Raw genomic sequence first — 22272 nt, 5'->3', positions numbered from 1 at the left:
CTGCGTCATGGAGGATCCACACAAGTGGCGGCGCGAAATCACGTGCTTTTAATGAACGATGACTAAGACTCTTCTGTGCTTTTGGCTTCATTGGAGATTTGTGAAGAGAAACAACACGGTAGCACTGTGTAGGTACATAGGTAGTGTGTAACATTGATCCCCATTTCACATCTTTGGAATACGGCTATTCACCTTCAAAATAACCTTTAGTTTGGCAGAGCTGACGAAGATGATGGCTAGCTTTCGCCTTTCTCTCCAAAAGAAAGCTACCGCCTTCAAAGTGGGAACAAGATGGCCCTAGTGATTACTCAGGAAGGTAATTTCATGTCATATTGCGCAAGACAAGAACAAAAAAATATACGGCAGCATGAAATCTACTAGGATATCTATCACTGATAGACTCGAATAAACATACTTCCTTGCTATCAATAAGTCCAGGATCCCACAGTGACTTCTTGGAAACTCCATAAGCACTCAATCAAAGTTAAGCACGCAACACAGGATAACACCATACAAGCAGAACAGAAGCAAAAAACCACCACGATATCAACGCCATTCAATACCAAATACGCGCTTCAAACTCATTCATTTTGTCAACCAGCCCAAATAATCGGCAACGATGAGGGTTACCATACTAGACGATGATTAGTTATTTGAACCTCAACTTGTATACGTTTCTTGCCAGAAAAGGGTGTCAAAACTTACGCATGAGGGGCAATGCGGACGTAGTACGTTCCAAATCCTCGGTAAAATCTCAAGACGCCCTCCTGTTTGGCTACCTTGGTGAAGCAGTCGGCCATGCCCTTGTACGGAAGCTTGCCATCAGGACCCTTTGACTGCTTCTGCAATCTCGTCTTGACAAAGTCGAATGGGAGACTGAAGAAACTGGCGAAAAAGCCCGCAATAGCACTGGCGCTAAGGGTTTGGGCTCGAGCGGACAGATCCGTGTTCTTCTTCATCTGGGCCTTGGCTTCGCTGAAGAAGGCGAGCTGGCCAAAGTTGAGAGCCATGGCACGAACCACAGTTGGTGCGGCGCCAGCCCAGAGAGCAGCGATACCTTCACCCTTGGCGATGGATCCCAGCGCATCTACAACTGACTTGTAGTTCTTGCGCTCTGCAATGGGTTTTAGGCCATCGCTTTGCATTCGAATAAGCGCCAGATCGGCCGGGTTACCAAACATGGCTGCCAAACCACCAGCTGCCAAACCAGCAGTTGCGCGATCTGCGAAGCCGACACTTCGATCCTGAGCCTTTGCCCGTTCTGCTAGCCTTTTCATGAAAGTGTCGAAGAAACCCAGTCGAGCGGTTGTGTATACAGCTTGTCGAAGAAGACCAGCTGATAGGCCAGTATACAGGTCGAGAGCCTTTCCACTGGAGATGATCTGTCGAGTGACAGATAACGCAGTTGGCTTTGGCCCTCCGGAAGTGCCCTCACCAGCAAGCTGGATGCGGACCTTTACCATGTCAACTGGCTGGATCACGGTAGTGGCTACCATTCCACTGATGCCTCCATTGATGAAGGGCAGAGCAGCTTTCATGTATGGAGTGTGGATAATGTCGGAGGCCTTGGCAGCCGTCTCACTTCTCTTAACGGAGTTCATGACGTCTGAGGTCCTCGACCGAATAGACTCTGCTGCTTGCCTGATGGAACTCATTGTGACGGTAGCGAAGAGCTAACTTATAGATATTATAGTTTTATATTTTATCTCAGGTAGTCCGGATCGGATCACGCCAACGGAGGACCCTGTCTGGGTTTAATGACTATAACATATTAGTCAAGTCCAAGAAGCATCGATATTGTGGCAAGACAAGCGACATTATGAGTGGTATAATAGGAGGCATGGGGTATAAACGGTGGAGTAGAGGCATTAGAGTCTGGATTCGGGAGACTATGGTCCCGCCATCGGTAACTTCTTCTCCCTAAGCTCAACGGCAGGCCGACAGGAGCCGGGATGATACCCGAGCCTGAGGAGCATTGGGGGGCTTCCGATCGGGAAGTCTAGGAGTGGGTTCCAAGTGGCTCCGCTAGCCGTCGCAGATTGGCGGGCGGACAACTGCTTGAACAAGAGGAGAGGAGGCCGGAAACGAAAGCGCACTCACCAAATGACTTTGCGTTCGAGTGCCCTTTTGATACTGGATTCTGTTGAATCCAATGCGCCTCTATTTGAGTCGTGCACACGAGGGCCGCCACCGGTGGGGGGAATGGGCGGTTAATGAAAGCCGGGGATAATGGCGATGGCGATGGCGATGGCGATGGCGATGACGCTGGGGGTGGGGCGCACAGCTTGAGTAAGGCTGATGCTATCCGATTTCCCCAATGTTGAGAAGAGGTGATATTTGCTGGTTCAGCAATTCAACGGTGTCTTGAGCCCGGACTTGGAATGCGCCGGGGCAAATGGTTGAGTGATTGCGGAGCACAGATCAGGTGTGAGACGTGATGGGATTCAGATACACCACAGGATGAGACCCGCGTATACAGCACTGTCTGCGCAAAGAGATTGAGGCGACGAAGGAGATGGGAGACGAAACTGTCACGAAGGTTGCTGGGAAAGGTTCAAGAGGAAAAAGGAGCAGAACAACTGGCCGGTCGAGCATTTAATATTTAGGGCAAGTCGTGGCTGATCATAAGCATGGCAGTCGCTTCTCGTCCACTGGCGACCCTCCATCATGTGGCGAGGAGACGCTCACCGTGCGGAGAGGCAACCGCGTTGGAGAGGAACAATAGCCTCTAGGCTCTCGGTATCCCGGATGTTCAATTGCGGGGGGAAGCATATGATGCATCCCCAACTGGCTACGGGGGAGCGGCCACCAACGTGTAGAGCGTGCCAACCATGCTAGTCATTGCCTGTGCCTTGCGTGGCGCTGCGCCGGCATAATGATGCCAGCTGCTGGGACTGAGCGCGACAGCTCATGCCTCAGCACGATTGGCCGTTGTGATGGAGCGATGATGAAGCAGCCGGCCGCGGTGGCAGTTGAAAGCACATGGTGATGCGAATCTGATACTTGCGGCACGCAGCTTGGTACATGAGCTGCAAAACCGGTTTGGGCGCCGTCAAAGGGTCCAGCGAGCTCCTGCCTGGAACGCTTCCTTGCAGCCGGCTTTTTCCAAGTGCTACTGTAGGTATGTGATATTACGAAAGAGCTTGCAGATAGACGTATGCGTTAGTAGGCCTACCTATTCAGCTTGGCTGCAGCCCTTGCTCTTACACGCTCGTTCCTGTGCTGTCGATAGCATCAAACACACAGGGACGGATGCCAAATCAAACACCGATTAATCTCTGAGAGCAACGACGCCTGTAAATCATCGCTAGCGCTCAACACACGAGAATCTTCAATGCCAGCAGCTCTCATGGCGTTCGACTAACAGCTGCTTAACTCAAAGTACAGGCTCTACTGCACGCGTGCCATCACACCAAGAATGCGGGGTTGCGCCAAGGTCCTGCTTTCAGGCATCATGGCTTGAGTCCAGGAGTCCATCCAGCCGACTGCGACGTCACTCGATTTGCAGCCACGCAGCAGGCTCCGGAGCTTTTTCGTATTAGCCTGCGCGTCCTCTCATTGGGCGACTGGAGAGTGTTTGCTTTGCCATGATCCAGCGGAAAGACGGACGACGGTTTTCACGTGCTTGCTTCTGCTGGCATCAACCAAATCAACCAAGCTGTCTTACCAAGTCTTACACATGCTTCCTCAATGACGTCTCCGTGGGCTTCTGCTATCTCTCTGTCCCTATCCGACTGCCGGGTGGGCCAGATTCGTGAAACCCACCCGCGTTATGGAGCAAATCCCCAGCAAGGACGCGCTGGCCCGAGCTCCTTGCATCGACTCGACGGCTGCTGTGGAGTCTTTGGATCGAATCCTAGCTGGCTGAATGGCGGGCGTTAGAGGAACCAAGAGTCATGGCTAGAGCAGATTTGCCATACTGTTTGGTGACGGTGAGATGCAGTCAATTCACTGCAGCGTGCGCAAGTGATGCATTTTTGATATACTTCTATCATCAACTTGTGTTTGACGTAAGATAGTGTTGCATTTCTTATTCTTTGTCTCACCATTTACCAGCTTATCTGCCTCAACTAACAAACAACAAAATAAGAAGCCATGTTATCGCCATTCTAGTATAGCGCCATCTGCTAAGAAAAGGCCCCTTCTCCTTTTGCATGTATGTACTTCGTATCTGCGGGGATCTCAGAGTCAGTCGGTTCCTTTTTCCCGCGAACCACCAACACCCAATACCTCGGAGAAACGCTGCCTCTTCCCGATGAGATTAATCTATTCTTACACATGTTTACACATGCACTTCCATTCCGACCAAAAGATTCCTTGTCCGTTTCAGCTCGTCACATTGATGCCAGCTCAGATCTGCGCTTAAGCCTTTTGGCGATAACAATAGCCGTTGTACGGGCGCTTCAACCGACAATTCCCGAAATCTGCTATCCGAGCTTATTACCGTGTCTTAGATAGCTCACTTCCTAGCCAAGATGCTAAGAATATTCGACATCCAGATTCAAGCCATTGTGTCCGCGTTCGGAAAAGGCGCATTTCATTTCCACTTGTCTCTCTAATTGCTGGCCGCTGATAGGCTCTCCAATCTCGCTACTTGTGTTTTTAACGTTGCGTATTCAAGCTAACAATCGCGGGATTGAGCCTCCGGTGCGGTCTCGATTCGATCAGCGGACGCTTCAAATCGTATATCGGACACCGAGTCCTGAATCTCGGTTTCCGCACCGGCAGTGATTATGACTTATACACTTTGCTTCCAGCCCCTTTATCTGTGTCCAACTAGATTCTGGCTTTATGAAGATTCCATTGGCCAAGTCTTGCTGGTGATGGACCGCTGGTTTCCGTATCATGTTCACAGACAAACCATACCAGGGGACTTTTGTGAAGTGTTGGCGTTTTTTATTCTATACAAAAGGCATATATGCTCTATACGAACCTAGTATAATGAGGGAAACCTCAAAAGTCGCCCTCCGTCAATAACAATGACAAGTCCGTTGCAGTAAGCCCCCGACTTTGAAATCAGATACAAAATAGTGCCAGCCATGTCCTGGTCGTTACCCATTCTCTGCAAGGGTATGAATTGCGCAGGCACTTTGCCTGGGGTATCCGAATGTTGGTTGAAGCGGTTAACGATGGGTGCGGCCATTTCACTCGGAAACACTAAGCGGCAAGCGTCAGTCAGTATCCGAGGTTATCATGGCATCTCTACTCCGATGGCGGAAATTGATATCACTTACATCCCGGGGCAATGCAGTTCGCCCTGGATAATAAATGACTCGTTAGCTATGTGGAATCGCTTGGAAAAGCCCATGTAGACGACAACGTCACTTACCTGATATTCCATCGTGGCAGTGCTGTTGAGAGATGCTTGGCTATGTGCGTTGCGGCCGCTTTTGACTGGCCATAAGCCCAGCCTCCCGGCGCGGCCTTGTTGAAGCTGGCAATGGAGCTGGTGACGATGATCTGGGAGCTTTGCTCCAAGTTGCCCTTTTTGTTACCCGCATCGAGAAGCTTCACAAAGGCAATAGCGGTATACCAGACGGCGCTTGTGTTGACCGCAAACGTATTCGTGTAGTCTTCAAAGCTAATGTCCCAGTTCGAGTCTGCCCATTCTTCAATCGACGTGTCGTCCTGGATCTGGATAGACTGAGGCCCGCCAATGCCTGAATTGCAGACCAAGACATTCAGATAGCCGGTTTCTTGCTTGATGAAGTCGACAGCTTGCTGTAGACTTTCCTTGGACGTCACATCACATTTAACAGGCACGACATTTGGGCCTATAGAAGCTGCAGCGGCTTCGAGGACCTCCAGGCGACGTCCACCGATATAGACCTTGGCGGCACCGTTTCTTGCCAGTGCTCGGGTCATCATCAGACCGATACCTGAATGAAAGCGAAGAGTTATGCCATGTCTCTCAAAAGAATCTGCCGGATTGAATCAAACAGAGACCATTCATCAGTTTGGCTACTTACCAGTTCCACCACCTGTAATAAAGGCCACAAGGCCATCGACATTGAACAGGTTGTTGACCACAACGGCCTCATCAATATTTTGGGTCGCCATAGCGTTGGAGATAGACTGGAGATGAAGCCGGTTCCTCAGCTGTAAAGCCTTTTTAATATCCAGCTACCTCAGTGAGATGTCTTGTTCTTTATCTTATTCGACCCCTCACTCAGAAGCCTACTTTGGTCTTACTTTCCCCACCATTCTCAAAGTCCAACAACCATCTCCGGTCTGTTTATCGTTAAATATCTATACACTGTACCAAAGTGGAAGAGCAATACTGCATCACCACCAAATCGCCGAAGTGGCACAGTGCTAATCCCGAACGCGCACCACGCTAGCAGCATCGGACAGGGGTCCTTGGATTTTTTTTCGACAATTGCGATCAAGATCTCTTATCTTAGCTTCAAGCTGTTTGCCCAAAGAAAAAAAAAATTGTTGTCAACATGCCCAAACGAAAGCGCTCCGTCGCAGACACCGTACAGAATAAATTAGAAAAATATCGAATTGATATATTCCGAGCGCTCAGCTCTGCCAAGGTTTTTGAGCGGAAGCGCTTTAGCACTAAGTTGCGCGAGCCTGGAATCACAGTCGCGAAGAAGACCAGGTTAGAGCGCGAGTATGGAGTTTTAAAAGTATGTTTTTCCTGCCAAATCAATGCTCTTTCAGAAGCAAAAAAGGAACTGCTTTAGCTAACAGCGAGGGATAAAGTCGCTCGATCTGCGGCAAACTGCCCGACATCACCTGCACTCGAATCTTCTCCGAATCAAGGCCGTAGAAACGTCAGAGGACATCCCAGAGGAGCTCCGCGCTGAAGTTCCGCGACCAACCCTCTCTCCGGAAGAGATTGCTTTGCAGAACAATGTTATAAGCATTCTTTGCAGCGCAAGCTCAACCAGACATGCGCTCGATCGTGCGATTACAGACATCTGCGAAACGCTGGGCGTGCCTGTTCCAACCAAGTCGAAACGAGTGAGGAACAAAAGAAAAGACACAGAAGAGCAACCCGCAGACAGGGAAGATGGGGAGAGTGGCGAGGAGGATGTGAAACCATCGGCCGATTCTAAGAAGAAGAAAGAGAAGAAGCAGGAGACTGCGGAAGAAGAGTCTGATAGCGAATCTGAGTTCGAGGGCTTTGGCTCCGATGCAGACGAACCTAGGCCGACAATTGAAGTATTGCAAGGCTCTGATCAGGAAACAGCAGTGACAAAGTATGATGATCTGCTGGGGGGCTCTTCTGACGAAAGCGAGGACGAATTCGACGAGGAGTTTTTGGCAAAATACCGAGGGACGGAACAGGTCAATCTAGACGATATATCAGTATCCGGCTCAGGGTCCGAAGCCGAAGATGAAGACGAGGAAGATTTAGATTCCATAAGCGGCTCACGATCGCCCTCGCCGTTACCAACGAGGAAGCCAAAGAAGTCGGCAGACAACGACGATGAGCCAAACCCCGAGGCCACGAAAAGCAAAAAGGAGAAGAAGGAAGAGGACAAGAAGAAGCGGGCAGCCAAAGCGGCACTGAAAACAGCTCGACCAGGAGACTCGACTTTCCTTCCCACACTCATGGGTGGTTACATCTCTGGATCTGAATCCGCATCCGACATCGACGCCCCACCCAAGAAACGTCGTGGACAGCGCGCACGCCAAGCCATCTGGGAGAAGAAATACGGAGCAAACGCGAAACATCTGCAAAAGGAAGCCGCAAATGGTGGCAGAGATGCTGGCTGGGACATGAAGCGCGGTGCCGTAGGACCAGATGACCAGGGTCGAAAGCCGTGGAAGAAGGGTGGTCGCGCTCCTGCAGGAGCTGGTGGTCGAGGAGGCTATTCACAAGGCCGAGAGAGAGGAGCAAATGCTTATCAGGAAAGCAGACCAGCTCCTCCGCCCAAGCCGGTTAAGAAGGATAATGAGGGGCCGTTACATCCCAGTTGGGAGGCCCGAAAGAAGGCAAAGGAGCAGCAGAAGGGAGCTACCTTTGCTGGTTCGAAGATTGTTTTTGATTAGCGAAGTTATGATGCTGGGATATGCATGCCTATTGCATCTGAGGGCATATATCGAAGCCATGAGGTGGGGGTGGATATACATAAATAGCTCGCGATTGAAGATTTTGCGAAGATAATACAAACTGCCTTATGGCACAAAGCTTTTGCCAACCCCAAATGCCATCGAAGTTGATAACTGTTTCGATACACTATCAACCTATGGAGATTTCAATCTGCTCTTCTAAACCACTTTTGAACTTGGTATCGAATGATCCACCACTCAGACGGCTTTCGTTGCTCGTTATTGGGAGGGAACTCTTCAAATCGCTCTCGGAGAGACTGCCAATATGAATCATGTTCTTCGCTCATGCTTTCCAATAATCGCGATCGATAGCCGGTATAAGATTTCCCTAGAATATCCACAATACTCTCCAGATTGAACACCACTATATAAGTCGCGCATCCTACAAGAATGGTAGTGATGATGAAGGGGGTTCTTGTATCATTATTCGATATATCGGGCACGGCCCAAAGAGCCTGTTGATCAGATTAGCTAGCAGTTCATGTTTATTAGATATCAGCACGTATTCGTTTCAAATACTCACTGCACAAAACGCCAATGGTAGGTAAACAATGCTCACATAAGTGAGGAGCTTCACGTTTTGGCCCAGTCTAGTGGATGATCTGCTCTCGATGAGCGCACTGGCATTGAAAAGCTGTGAGATGTATGTAAGCCCATCTCTATAACATGGCCAGGCCGGCTGGGCAAAGCTTACACCATCGCGTAGCGTCTGTACAGTCGCTAATTTTGCTCGAAACTGGGATTGTAGATCTTCTAAACCCTGTCGGACTTCTTCACCCCGCGTATAAATATTATGAAGTTCATTCAATTCGTCGGATAATCCTAGATCTTCTGTTGATTTGAGAATATCTCCTAGTCTTTCGAGTCTAGGATCAATTCGCGCTTGCCGAAAAAGCTTCCACTGTTTAATATTATCTTCGATGCTTATCTCGAATTCGTTGAGGCAACCGATTATCCAGAAATACAGCCTTGACCGACTGAAAGTCTCATCGTCGAAGAGTAGCATTGTATAAGACCTCGGATCCATGAAATCTTCGACTAACAAGCTTCCGATGTATTCAATGAGATCCCTCCATCGATTTTCCACTTTACTAAGTGCGTTAACGATAATAATCGTTTGAGCGATTAATAAGCTTTCCTCGCTTAGAACTCGTTTCCATTCTATATCCAAGTCGTTCTGGGCTGGTTGTTTGAAAAAGTTGGAAGAGCTCAAAATTAGCACTGTCCAATCGTAATCGCCAGTAGGTTGAAAATAAGATGGCTGTTTGGGTATTATCTATCTGGTTAGTATTATTAAATCTCCTCGTCTAGGGGTGAGAACCTACTGTGAATGAGCTTTCTCGAAATACTGGTCCATTGTTCTTTCCAGTAGTGTTACTGCTATTTTTATCGGGTTTCCCGTACAGATAGCCGATTTTCAGCTTTTTCTGACGGATCACTTCAATTAGGCCACTGGGACTATCTCGTGGTAGCATTTCATAGAAAGTTATGTGAAACGCATTGTCAAAATTTAAATATGGGTTCGTTGCCTCGTTACCGGGTCTTCGCTGGCATAATATGTGAAGATTAACTGCTCTGCTTATCGGATCATCTTTGCTGTTCATAACAAGGAAAGGAAGAGCTATGTAGTCTGGCCTTGCTGGTGGAACAAGAGGCAATCCTTGACAGACTCTGCTTAAATTAGCATATAATAAGTCCACCTTGAAGGAATATCAATAAACAAACATGATCCTTCTCATTGGAGCCATGTCATGACGCGTCGGTAGGGGACGCCGTGAACGCCGTGAACGACGTGCTCGACGTCGGTTGAGAAACTCCCGAACTTTCTGCTGTTGAGAAAGAATGGTATGATACCCAAGTCTAGTCAAGAAGCAAATTCGAGATTACAATCGCACTCGTATACAAGCGAAAGGAACAAACGCACCGTTCTTCTTTCTTTCGATTGCCCAAGAGACCGTCTGCATGGGAAACGCCGTATGGGCTATCGTGTCCTATGTTATACATAAAGTAGCGTTCTAAACACCCCTCTTGTAATTGAACTTGGGGAATTTCATCCCAGATGATGAAATGGCCGAAGGTTTGGATAGTGCCCCAAAATGATTTGAGAGTTTCGATACTCAATTGATCTTCTTTGGAGGAGAAGCGATTTTGGTATTCTCTGCCCCGGAAGCCAGCTCCATGCTGTTCCCAAGGAAAGTCGAAATTTAGCTCAAGCCTCCCGTCCTGGGGAATAATTCGGGCAAAATTTGATCTAGCAAAGGCGCCAGGTAGTGCAATCAAGGACTCGTAAGGAGAAGCATTCATCCTCCCGGCTGTCCAAGCTTTAGAAGGGAAAATAAGGGCATCGATAGCGGCATATTTCTTAGGTCTTTCTGTCTTTTTCTTTTCCTCTTTCTTTTCACCCTGTAACTGCAGTTAGTCGTTTACTCTTGTCCAGTCTAGCTCTAGCTAGAACTCTTGCCTCCAAATCTGGCTGCGCCTATAAGAAAGTTAGTCATCGACTTACTACAAACATCGAGATGCTAGTACTGACTTCCTATATTGTATTTATAACCAAATGAATCAGTTGTAAGCCATTTATTTATTATTTCATCCAGCTTTAGTTCAACATACCGTTTCAGACGAAGATGCCATTTCAAAATGATAGTATTTTGGCTGTTCAATGAAATTAGTAACCAGGATCAAATCATGGAAGAAAAAAATTCAAGTTGCTTGCCCAATCTTTTCAGCCCAACCATTTATAAAGCATAAGTACTACCTGTAGGTAAAGATCATTGGGTGCATGCATTCCTCCGGATTAAGCGAAAATCCGATGGACCAAAGGGCTCATATAGCCTGCAGTAGAGTGCATAAAAGGAATCAAGAGTGCAGGGTCAACAAAGCGATCTTTTATAAGCATCTGACTATCAGATAGCATCAATGAGGCTTTGGTCTCCATTTGCCAAGCCGCAAGTGAGGGGGGGCATATTCTAGTTTCCTGATTACTGAGCACAAGATTGAAATGCATCAATTACCCCATGATGCAGGGAAGCTTGGCTAGGCAGCAAGGCGGAGCTGACAAGGCATATCCACTACTATAACGAATAAATGAGACAGGGCTGACAATCGTTTGATTTTAACAAGTACTCTCATTAACCAGATACATGATACCCAAATACCATGGCAGGCATCTTTACTTTTGTCGGGAGTGGTCAGCATGAATATTTTGCAAAAACAATCGAAAAATCATCTCATGAACGGATAACACCCAGAGATACGTTCCATTATGACTTCTCAGATGTCCCAGAATCTGTTCTGAGCGGTTCTCAGACATTATGCCAGCACTGCAGCGTCTTGCAACTGGAAAATGTACGCCTTAAACATACTGCTACCTCTTATCCTAAGAAATCTGTAGAGTTGAAAGCAGATGTCCCCGGTTTCGAAGAGGATCTAGAATACCATCGCAAGGACACTATTCCATTACTTCCAACGTTGGCCGAATCTGCAAACGCTGGGTGCGGTTTTTGCTGCCTTCTTCGGAATGCCATGATCCAGCATTTCCAGCGGTATCGATTGGGACGCCTTCCCGATGATACGATCGAGCTGGTGCGGATCCGCCATTTTTGGAACTCTGGCTTGGCGGCGTTTACTGTGTACAGTGCTGCGTTTGCTAGACCTGGGCACAGATATGACTATCTTACCTTTCGCGTCAGTGCAAACTTGAATGGTATGACATACGTTGGCTCTCTCTCTGTCAAGACAATCTTCTAATGTGGCTGGGTTTGCAGATCAAGGCGCTTCAGCACTTGACATCTACACAAAGCGTATTCCGGATAGTGTCATGTCACCAGCCGGCATATTCACACTAAAGAAATGGGTATTAGGCGGCAAAGAGGAAAAAGCTGCTCTCAAAGCATCGTTTCGGCCTACAAGACTCCTTCATGTCGAGAGCAGAAGAGAGTCGGGCCTGATTCGCCTTGTAGAAACCCACGGATATCCCAGTATTGATGAAGCACCTCAGCCATATTTGGCTCTGAGCTACTGCTGGGGAAAGAAGGGTCCTTCGCTGAGAACTACGAGAAGCAACTATTCTCATTTGCAAAAATCAATCTCTTACAGCGCCATGCCCAAGGCCTATCAAGATACCGTGCGTGTTGCACGAGCGCTGGGCGTAAAGTACATCTGGATCGATGCTCTGTGCATCATCCAAGACGACATGGAAGACTGGGAGAAGGAGTCCCGAATGATGGCAGAGATCTTTCAACATTCCTTGGCCACGCTTATACTCCTCCGCACAGCATCATGCAACGAAGGCTTCCTGGAGCGGAACCCAAGTATCAAGATCAATTACCAGAATCGTCAGTGGGGTGTTCGCGGCTCGTTTTTTCTTCGCCATATGCCCTTCTCCTATTTGGACGCAGAGTCTGCCATACGTGATTCGCCCAGCTTCTCAAATCGACCAGTTTCGTTGGAACTCCGGCACTCGCCCTGGCAGACTCGGGGCTGGACGTTTCAAGAAGACATGTTTTCCATGAGAAAGCTATATTTTGGACAGCTTATGATGTATTGGGATTCTCTCAAGCCCGTAGACATTATGAGAACAGAAGACACAATCATTGACGACAAATTAAATCGCCTTGGTAAGAGCGGCGAAATTTCAATTATTCATTCGTCCGAACCATGGAGAGGCAACTATGATTACGATGGGTGGTATTATCCAATGCTCAGTTACTGCCAAAAGAATCTCACATACGAGACCGACAGGCTATCTGCGGTGTCTTCATATGCGAAGCTTGTCGGCAGCAAGAGCGGAGATACATATGTCGCAGGTCTGTGGAAGAGGGATCTTCATCGTGGCTTGCTCTGGAAAATAAGCAGAAGTCAGCGCAGAACTTTCCGGACGTTGATAGGGCAATTGTCCAAGCCTTCTGAATACATTGCACCATCTTGGTCATGGGCAAGCCATAACAGCATCTTACACTTTGACCTTTCAGACGGCATCATGCAGCCCGAGTGCAAAGTCCTCGAAGCAAAGACAGAAAACCATGGCGATGTATATGGCCGCGTACGAGGCGGACACATGCTGATCCGCGGGAAAACATGCGGCATTCCTGGTGGAAGACTCCAAATGCTGCCTCTTAAGTCCCCTTACCTCAATATTCAGTGTGAGTGGCTGGCTATCGAGGACGACCAGTATGTCGCTCAATGTGCTCTCGACTGGAGAGTGACAAATGAAGACGGTAAGCAGCTCTCGGAAGCAAGCGGGGATTCTGTCCATAAGATGGTGATGCTCCTCATCTCCAGCAGCTATACAAAGAATGCAAGTGCTTTCTCTAGGAGGCCTCAGGAGTGGGAAATAAATAATGAGGATCCTCCACTTGAAGTCACGCATGGCCTTTTACTCTATCCAACCGGAAAGGCAGACGATGAATACTGGCGGGTTGGGTTGTTCCATTCTTTGGCTGATGAGAAGGGAGGGAGGAAGTACTTTGATACGTTTGAAGAGCGCGAGTTTCGGATCATTTAGCTAAGAGAGAACTATCAAGAAATTCAGGGATTATTTAACATGTTTTATCTATCATGAATCTATACAAGACACGCTCTTGCTACTGCACTGCTTGTTTAGCCGCATCACAGCCCACGCCCTGCATCAAATTAGCAGAACATGCATGCACGAGCCGCCTTGCTCTTATTTCAGCTGCATCAAAGCCTGCTTGTTCAAAGCGCCACGGGTCCAATCTAGCTGTGTTCCACAACGTGCATATTTAATCCAGTTCATGTGTCGGAGCAAGGATGTTCGCTGCAGGCCCAGTCCAACGCTTGTCTCGGCTAGCAGAAATTAAATCAACAACACCATGAAGAGTCCTTCCTTTTTTGACATAGAACAAATTTACAATTTCGTTCAAAACTTCATCATCAGTACGCATGCCGGCTCTACTGATGTATGGTTCTGATTATATCACGCATCACGGTGAAGTCATGCATGACTCTGGAGAATCATTGCCGCTAATGCATGCAGCAACGTTATGACACCAACGTTATGACACCAACGATGGCGGCATCTCAGCCAGTCGCTCAACTCTGTTTGCGGCGTCTTGTTTCATGATAAATGCTCTCCAATAGATTAATGGCGGAAATGTCACTGGCAGCTTCCTGCAACGATCAACGGGCAGCTGCGCTTCAAGCTGCCGTCCAAGACACCTTCTGCAAGACAATCTTGGCTTCATCGCTACTAGCGCTCTGCAGTCAAACGTCGCGATCGCCTCAGTCACTGGCCACCAGGACTTGGTCTTGGGTTCGCGCAAGGCATCTGATACAATTATTCTCATTCTTAGCTATTCTTCTTCCCTTCCATCATCTGTAAATGCATGATTCACCCCTCCCTCCTAGAATCGAGGCTAGCCAGTAGCTATCGTCGCATCCTTGGAAAAAACCGCCATATTCCAGAGCCTCAGCAGCCTTGAACAGGCACGCAATTCATGTAACCATCAGCCCCAGCCTCCAACACCCCACTGCGCTTATTTCTCCCGCTGGGTCAATTACGAGCATCGACACCCACCCAACGGCGCAACGACGTCGTTGCTCTAGCTGCAATCGCCCAGCAAAGATGGCGTCCGCGATGGAAGACGTCATGCGCCAATCACCTGCCGATCTGATCGAGACAGAGCGTCACGAGCTGGGATCCTCGCCAATCGCAGTCCATCTCGACTACCCCGGCTTTGCAGCGGCTCACGATCGCAATTAGGGCACATGCGACGGCGAGTCTGCGCCTGGGCCGAGCCGCCAGGATATAACGCCGCTGCAAGGCCAATGCTGTGTAGCCAGGCCTGCAACCAGTGATGCGGGAGCCATGTCGGTCGCCTCCACCATGCCGTTGCACCAGGACGCCGGCGAGGTGGAAGCGGGGATCTCTACGCCCGCGGAAGAGTATAATTCGCATCTGGATCGTTTCTCTGGACTTGGGAGCTACTTTGATCTCGCCCGGGACCCTGCATCAAGTAACAAGCCATCTGCTGGAAAGCAAAAGATGGCCTTTGAAGAGACGGTTCGCTCTATATCTTCTCACCTGCCGTCCAACATGTCCCGGCGCAGGGCGAGAAGCCAAATTGCTTCTCCTATTGTCGATTTCGATGTTGCTACTGCAGAGAAGCCGTACAGAAAGCGTCAGAGCAGTCAACCAGTACGGAGTCCCAAGTGCTACTACATCATCAATCCTAGAGTCCCTGGCTTGGCTTGGTACTTGACCAAGGGAAAGGGCGATTCGAATTCATCAGAATATGAAGTTGAAAAAGTACCAGCTCACCTGGTTCACATCAGGAAGAATCAAGTCGGGTATCTTGTTGAAACAGCTAATGGAGACGACGTGACCGTCGACGCTGGACGTCGACCGGTATCTTGGACCCCAAGATACCAAAATGGCTGGTCTACTGCAGCAGAGCCTATCCAAGAAAAAGCGACCAGCGACTCAAACACAAAATCCAATAAGAGAGTTAATCGATTTGACAGAGACGACGCTGAAGAAGAACCACCCAGTGACGAGTCAAGCGTCGTTGTGAACCGTCGCGATATTCCACTCATAACCAAGAGCATTATACGCCACTTACACGCGGTCCGGCCACAAGAACGCTTTTATACTACAAGCAACAGTGAAGAAGAGGACGAGGCTTCATCCTCTCAACAACGAGATCTCGAGAGCATCGTCGAGGCTGCCCTTTTTGAATATATGAGACCAGCGCAACACAATGATAAAACTAGGAAGCACGATGATGAAAATACCTCCGAGAACAAAATGCCTGTCCAAATCAAGCTAGAAAGCGAAGCTCAACGTATAAATCCTCGACCATCTATAGCTGCAGATCCGACCATTACCCTGAGCGTACCTGAGACATTATTCACAATCCCGGATGCTGATCGCAAACATAATGTACTCAGAAAAGACTCGAAGCAAGGAGCATCGACGACAACGGCATTACTTTCACCACAAAGAAGTACTGCCATCACCTGGACAAAGGATAGCGAGCATTTAGAGGAACCGACCAAGCCTCCTACAACAGATAATCCTTCAGATGAGAATTCTGGGAATACTGCTGACGCACCTCGTGCCTCATCCTGTCCTAGCCCCATTCAACACCAGGACTCAGATGTCTCGCAAACCTCTGTTGGAGCCTCCAGCATCGCATCGTCCATGACCTCGTTTCCGAAACTACTCTCACGCCATTGCACTCGGGAATGGATCAAGCCCCTTGCTGGTTTGGAAGATCGTCACCATAGGCCATCATCTGAATTATACTGCCAAGGAAATGAATCTCAGGCTGGTCAACCTTCCCACGCGCCGTATAATGAGAGCTCATTATCAAATTCTTGGACTGCTGATGATTTCCAATCTCGCAATGCCTCTGGCTATTTCTCCAATGAAGTCCAGAACGCCCGGCGTTCAACCATGTCCCACTCTTCACTTAAGAGCATGAAAGGCTTCGGGAGTCAAATTGGCGCAGCGCGGCATCGCCGTCGGAGTACGACATCCTTTGATCCCAGCGCTCCAGCTTTGCAAGACAACTTTCTGCCAAACATTCTAAGCAGATTCTTCCATAACAAAAGTAAAGAAACGCCTGGAAGCCCCGATTCTAAAGAAACGCTGCACTCGGGAGCTTTGGCTCCTTACAATTCGCCTATTCACGGCCATTATTCCGCGAATACCCCCAGGTCTGGAAATGGATCGTTCATCGAACGAAGCCCAGCTTTGTCGGTGGAGGACAGAGCCAGGATACAAGAAGTCCTTGTTGAAGGTCCCGCAGCAATGCGCAGGCGCCGATGCGATACGTGTTCTGAGGATAACAGGCCTCACGTTTGCGAAGAGGATATTGAAAATAGAGTGAGGTGAAGGAGGTGAAGGAGGCGAAGAGCTAGATTGTACCAACATAAGCAAGTAGTATCATTACTAGTTTCCTGTCGACTTTTCCCTATGTTGTATCGTCTTTATAATACTATTAATAATAATTCATTATTCGCTCATCTTTTATAAAATGATACCATGGCTGAATACCAAATATCCATTGCACCAACGCAGCCTTTTCTTGTCTCATCATTTCTTTTCATTTCTTATAAAAGAACTTGCACATCTTTGCCAAATTAGGATAGCCTGTCGGCGGATGTCATCAAATATACCTTGACACTACATCAGATAGGATTATACAAGAGATATTCTTCACAGAAAGCTATCAATGAAAATGATCATACTCCGTATCATGCCAGTAGGATGAAGAAGAAAAAAATGCGCTTTTACACTGCCTTTGACGCCCTCGCTTTGTTCTCCCGATGTCTCTTCTCCTTCGCCGCCGTCTTCCTACGAGTCATCCACGACTTGTTCAAATCCCTCCTATTCTCCCAGAACCACTTCTGGAAATCGGTTGTGGCGGAAAGCTTCCCCTGTGCAGGATTTTCATCGTCTTCACCTTCTCCGTAGACTTCCTCCTCTCCCTCTTCTTCTTCTTCCTCTTGTTCGTCGGCTGCATCGACGTCTCCCATTTCCACGTCCTTTTCGGGAGAAGCACCCCAGAAGCGCATGCGTGATGGATGAGCTGTATCTGGAGTTGGGGCGGCACTTCGCGTGTTGCGCCAATCAAATTCTTGGCGGGTAAAAGGTGTCATGGGCACGGTGGCTGGAGCGGCTTGGGAGGACTGCCCTTCCACCTCCTCGTCCTCGTCGTCGCCGCCGCCTCCGAAGAAGCTGAAGGGTTCGTCTTTGGGGGCGGACGTGGGTGCATCACCGTCGGGTTTGGGCCGCTTATACAGAGCCTCTAGAGGGTGTACTTCGACATTTGACGGTATCTCGGGAGGTGGAATCTTGATCGCCAGGGGCTTGATGCTTCCCGGGGTGGATTTAGATCCGCTGGCTTTGGATGTAGATTTAGGCGTAGCCTTCTCTGCAGCTTTCGAGGGCTGTTCTTCCTCTCCATCTGAATCCTCGCTCTCGCTTGAGTCGTCGCTTGACGTATCACTGTCGTCGTCCTTCTCCTCGTCGTCAACCTTGCTTGCAGCAGGGGGAGCGGCTTTGGGGGTTCCTTTAGCTTTCACTTTTGCCTCGGCTTTAACCTCCTTTTCAGACTCATCTTCAGACTCATCTTCTGACGATGTGCCTTCCGATGAAGTACCACTGCTGCTGGTGCTATCGTCTTCCGATTCTTCAGGCTCTGGCTTCGGTTTGGAGGCTTTCTTCGACCGCTGTGGTGCCTTTGGTTTCTCCTTCTCCTTTACCTCCTCCACAATGTTGCCCTCTTCGTCAACCCATCCCTTTCCTTCCACATACTCGGCCGCCTTTTTCCGGTCCGTTGTAACAGAAGCTTTGAGGAAAGTGGGGAATTTTGTAGTCTTCTCAAACTCATGGATGACAACCTCTCGTGCGCCGCCCTTCTTTTTGCTTCTCTTCTTGTGCTCCAATTCTCCGGGAGCCAGGTTCTTCAGAGTGTTTGGCGGCAGCTTTGTCTTCAACAGGCACTCTTCTCCTTCTGTGTATTTGGACTTTGGTCGCTTTCTCTTCTCTTTCTCTTTGCTTTTCTCTTTATCCTTGCTGTCCTTGTCCTTTCTCGCCTTCTTCTTATTCGTTGACGGTGTCTCGGTCCATCCTCGCTTTATCTGGCGATCATGCAGCGCCACGCCCTCCAAAACATCCACCTCTCGCTTTCGTTTCTTGGACTTATCTTTGCCTTCTTTAGATGATTTCTTCTTCTTTTCAGGAACTTCCTCCTCTTCCCCGGTCGGCTCTATCCGCGCCTCAGGGCGAGCCTTTTCAATCCGCATCTTGCACCCCTTCAGAGTCGCTCCGTTCAGCTTCTTCTTCAGTTTATCCGCATCCGCCTCGGGAAGTTCGACAAATCCGTATCGATTTTCCGGAAATGTTTCAATCGTATGGTAGGAGATATTACGAGCGACCGGGAGCACTGAGGCGGGAATCACAACCTTGACCAACTCGGCGTCAAACGGCGTGATGTGAAGGCGGACGAAATCGTCGGAGTCGCCCATTGGGAGCGGCACAGAAAAAAAGTATTCGGGCTATGCACCGCTTTTTGCAAAATTTATCCAAGCGCGCTTCGGAAATATCACCGTGTTGCGACGCAATTAAGCGCCTGACAAAAAAAAAAAGTCCTGGAAGAGTGCAAAGTCGACAAGGAGCTTTGGAAATTTTAGCGGGTCTAGAGACGGAGGACGGGAGTAGGGGCTTGGGTTATTCCGCGCCGCTGTGAGACAGCTCTCATACCTTTTTGCTACCCTAATACTGGCCATAACCAGCTTGGATCTGATGGTACTTTGAAGGGGCTATTTTAAAGAGATACTAAATGAAAAAGGAAGGAAGAAAAGAGAAAAAGAAAAAGAAAAAAAACTCAATCTAGGTACTGTAAGCAGAGACTTAGATGATAGCCAACTGTTTATATTGCTCGATGGAATAACTGCTTCATATTCATTGGTCCATGTACTGGAAGTAAGACCCAAGTCGAACAATTGCTTTTCTTCTGTTTCAAACGTCCCATCCTTCCTCTAATGAGGCAATTAGCAAGGAAATTATTGTCAAGCGTTCAAAAAATTATGAATTTTTACCAGGTAGTATAGTTAGTCATTTGCATGTCTATATAAACCTCATGCCACCATAAAACTCCTTCTTATACCTTCACTTAGGTCATCCCAATGAGACACCATTCATATAATGTTACATGGTTTACAATAACTGCGCAATAAAACGCACATGCCGCTCTGTATATCAAAAGAATAAGGGCCTGCCATCTACTCTATAGTGAGCATACCTGATTGATTTATACATTGGGTGAGAGGAGATCGTATTTGACACATCGTTCCACCTAGACACATGCAGATTAGCAAAAGAAAAACAGACAAGAGATAAAAGACACTTACATCGTCGACGCTAGCTTGTAGGAACTTCCTCGTTTCCAAGCCCATCCATAACATAATCATCGAAAAATCGCCGTGCTTCGCCATCTCTGCACCACTTTGAGCACTCAGCTGTCTTAAAATCGGAAGAGAACTGCTCAGTAGATCGACATCGGGGTTTAGGCTTCGGCCGATGCCTTCAAGAAGGAGAATGCTGATGACGACATTGACAAAGTCGCCCTCTAGGCGGACGTGATGGTTGCGCACCATGGAGAGGACGTCCTGCAGGATATCACCAATCTTGACGTTGCCGAGTGCCAGGGTGCGGCTTTTCACGCTGAGGACTAGATGCTGCATTTTGAGAGCAAACACTTCCTTATCGATGACAGCCTCGGGTTGGCGACAGCGCTCGCACATGAGATGGCCGGCCTTGTAGCCGTCAAACTCGGCGACAGCTCGGAACAAGGCCAGGAAATTGTCGCGATTAGGCGCATTCAACTCCGTCACAAGTCCCGTGTCTATAAAGACAAGCTGTGGACGATATCCCTCCGCATCAATCTTGGCTAGTTCCGCTTCCCATGCTGACCTATCCTTGCGGTGTCGATGGGGGCGTAGTCGTTCCAAAACCTTTTCTGTGACGTCCAGTTGGTCGTCATCTGAGGCAGGCGGCGTTTTCGGTGATTTGGTAGACCGACGCAGTCGAAGATCTGGTTGCGCGGATTGATAGAAGCGGACCATGATATTGCCCGGGTGCAGATCAGCGTGGACGAAATTATCCAGCAGTAGCATTCGGAGAAAAGCGTCCAATCCCTCATTGGCGATATCATGCTGGAAAACACCGCCCCCGCTCTCCATGAAGACTGCGAGGGGAATGCCTTGAGCAAATTCTTCAATAAGGACATTGCGGGTGGTGAACTCTGAATAGGGGAAAGGGAACGAGGCAGTCGTTCTGTCCTTGAAGTTCTTTCTGAAAATCTCCAAGTTGGCTGCTTCTATTCGCAAGTCTAGCTGAAGCTTCATCATTTGACCAAACTGAGCAACTTCATCCGGTAGAGATAGCCATTCAATCGTAGGAATGACATTCAGCATTGAAGCAAAGAAACCCATAATCTTCAAGTCTCTTCGCACTATGCGCTCGACTTTGGGATGCAGTACCTTGACTGCGACGTAGGTAGATGGGACCTGCTTTGGAGAGCTTTTCAAGACAGTCCGCACTTGATTCTTTACATTCTGAGATAGTAGCCGTGGCCCCCGCGAGTCCGCCTCGAGATCCTGCGGTGCTGCGAGATCAGGCTTGAGCTTTGCTTTGTACACCTGCGCAATTGCACCAACACCAAGAGGCGTTTCGTAGAATTCGTCAAATATGTCCTCAAACTTGCGTCCATTGAAGGCAGCCTCGACCGTCTTACGAGTGACATGCATCGAATGGGCCGGAGCATTCGAGTGCAGCTTCGACATTGTATCGCACATGGCCGTGGGGAAGATGTCCGTTCTCGATGCCGCCCACTGTCCGAGTTTGATAAAAGCCGGGCCTGCCCATTCCATAGACTGCACAAGGAAGCCATACCACCAAAGGGTGCCACTTCGTTCACCATCTTTGTCAGGCTGCCGCCGGCCAAACCAGATTACAGGAACTGAAAGAATGACGGGTACGAAAATAACCATCAAGTGTAAGAACCTGGCTCCGGTACATATTGGCTCCAAGATATAAGTGTCCCAGATGAGGACAATCTTGTGTATAATTCGAGATAGTCCCCGGTCGTCATCGTCAATGGACCTCCGGATCTCAGCTCTGGATGCTTCCAACATGCGAGATTCGCCGGTCTCATCAGAGTCACCATTATCCGTCTGTAACAGCTGGACAAAAGCCCCTGTTCCTAGTGTAGCTGCACCGGCCGAAGCATGCAGCGAAATTCGACTCCTTGGCTTCCCTTTCCATGCTGGCAGTCTCGCTGTGTGAATCCAATTACACGATTCAGCACTACTCCGATATATAGTTTGGCGCAGCGCATACGGCCGAAACGGAGTGCGCCCGCAAAGCCGGCCAAAGACAAAGCCAGCCCTCATATCGGCGGACTCAATTCCAGGCCGAAACGGGTTACTATCATAGTCGAATCCCCATGAAGAGTTTCCGTGGTTCGAGCATATGGGAGAAGAAGGGAAAAGAGAGAGAGAAAAATAGAGCACGATATCGACCCGGAATCACAAGCTTCTCTGCACGAATCCTTGCAAACACGGGAATCCGAATCGGTGACGTACGATTGACACGGCGATAATCCGGCTAAACACGTGCCCACTTAGGCACCCGGGCCAGAAGGAAGAAAAGAAGTTTCGGGCTTGGCCGAT

General features: G+C 48.7%; 8 protein-coding genes across 8 annotated transcripts; 3 read left to right on the top strand and 5 right to left on the bottom strand.

Annotated features, from left to right (window-relative positions):
- Positions 1 to 124: 124 nt before the first annotated feature.
- On the bottom strand, positions 125 to 1960 carry TrAtP1_008545 (uncharacterized protein). Its single transcript, XM_014086835.2, has 2 exons — positions 706 to 1960; positions 125 to 634 (listed from the first exon to the last, which is right to left on the bottom strand). The coding sequence occupies exons 1-2, from the start codon at positions 1653 to 1655 to the stop codon at positions 586 to 588; spliced, it is 999 nt and encodes a 332-aa protein (XP_013942310.1). The 5' UTR covers positions 1656 to 1960; the 3' UTR covers positions 125 to 585.
- Positions 1961 to 4933: 2973 nt separating this feature from the next.
- TrAtP1_008544 (uncharacterized protein) lies at positions 4934 to 6060 on the bottom strand (the record flags this gene model as incomplete). Its single annotated transcript, XM_014086834.2, has 4 exons — positions 4934 to 5157; positions 5235 to 5257; positions 5330 to 5879; positions 5970 to 6060. The coding sequence occupies 4 exons, from the start codon at positions 6058 to 6060 to the stop codon at positions 4934 to 4936; spliced, it is 888 nt and encodes a 295-aa protein (XP_013942309.1).
- A 386-nt stretch (positions 6061 to 6446) lies between these two features.
- TrAtP1_008543 (uncharacterized protein) lies at positions 6447 to 8007 on the top strand (the record flags this gene model as incomplete). Its single annotated transcript, XM_014086833.2, has 2 exons — positions 6447 to 6635; positions 6712 to 8007. 2 exons carry the CDS (start codon positions 6447 to 6449, stop codon positions 8005 to 8007), a joined length of 1485 nt encoding a protein of 494 aa, XP_013942308.1.
- Positions 8008 to 8213: 206 nt separating this feature from the next.
- TrAtP1_008542 (uncharacterized protein) lies at positions 8214 to 10701 on the bottom strand (the record flags this gene model as incomplete). Its single annotated transcript, XM_014086832.2, has 8 exons — positions 8214 to 8522; positions 8591 to 8701; positions 8762 to 9343; positions 9393 to 9738; positions 9793 to 9927; positions 9992 to 10058; positions 10495 to 10546; positions 10681 to 10701. 8 exons carry the CDS (start codon positions 10699 to 10701, stop codon positions 8214 to 8216), a joined length of 1623 nt encoding a protein of 540 aa, XP_013942307.2.
- Positions 10702 to 11206: 505 nt separating this feature from the next.
- TrAtP1_008541 (uncharacterized protein) lies at positions 11207 to 13613 on the top strand. The gene is made up of 2 exons (XM_066113940.1): positions 11207 to 11773; positions 11835 to 13613. The coding sequence occupies exons 1-2, from the start codon at positions 11227 to 11229 to the stop codon at positions 13571 to 13573; spliced, it is 2286 nt and encodes a 761-aa protein (XP_065970030.1). The 5' UTR covers positions 11207 to 11226; the 3' UTR covers positions 13574 to 13613.
- Positions 13614 to 14219: 606 nt separating this feature from the next.
- On the top strand, positions 14220 to 17021 carry TrAtP1_008540 (uncharacterized protein). Its single transcript, XM_014086830.2, has one exon. It carries the CDS (start codon positions 14897 to 14899, stop codon positions 16925 to 16927), a length of 2031 nt encoding a protein of 676 aa, XP_013942305.2. The 5' UTR covers positions 14220 to 14896; the 3' UTR covers positions 16928 to 17021.
- Positions 17021 to 19174, bottom strand: TrAtP1_008539 (uncharacterized protein). Its single transcript, XM_014086829.2, has one exon. The coding sequence runs from the start codon at positions 19063 to 19065 to the stop codon at positions 17326 to 17328; it is 1740 nt and encodes a 579-aa protein (XP_013942304.2). The 5' UTR covers positions 19066 to 19174; the 3' UTR covers positions 17021 to 17325.
- Positions 19175 to 19609: 435 nt separating this feature from the next.
- Positions 19610 to 22132, bottom strand: TrAtP1_008538 (uncharacterized protein). The gene is made up of 2 exons (XM_014086828.2): positions 19951 to 22132; positions 19610 to 19895 (listed from the first exon to the last, which is right to left on the bottom strand). The coding sequence occupies exons 1-2, from the start codon at positions 21991 to 21993 to the stop codon at positions 19851 to 19853; spliced, it is 2088 nt and encodes a 695-aa protein (XP_013942303.2). The 5' UTR covers positions 21994 to 22132; the 3' UTR covers positions 19610 to 19850.
- Between the last annotated feature and the right edge of the window lie 140 nt (positions 22133 to 22272).

Source organism: Trichoderma atroviride, chromosome 4, assembly GCF_020647795.1.
Source record: "Trichoderma atroviride chromosome 4, complete sequence".
NCBI lineage: Eukaryota > Fungi > Ascomycota > Sordariomycetes > Hypocreales > Hypocreaceae > Trichoderma > Trichoderma atroviride.
Note: the sequence above shows the minus strand (reverse complement) of the source record. Positions and strands in the feature narration are given on the sequence as shown.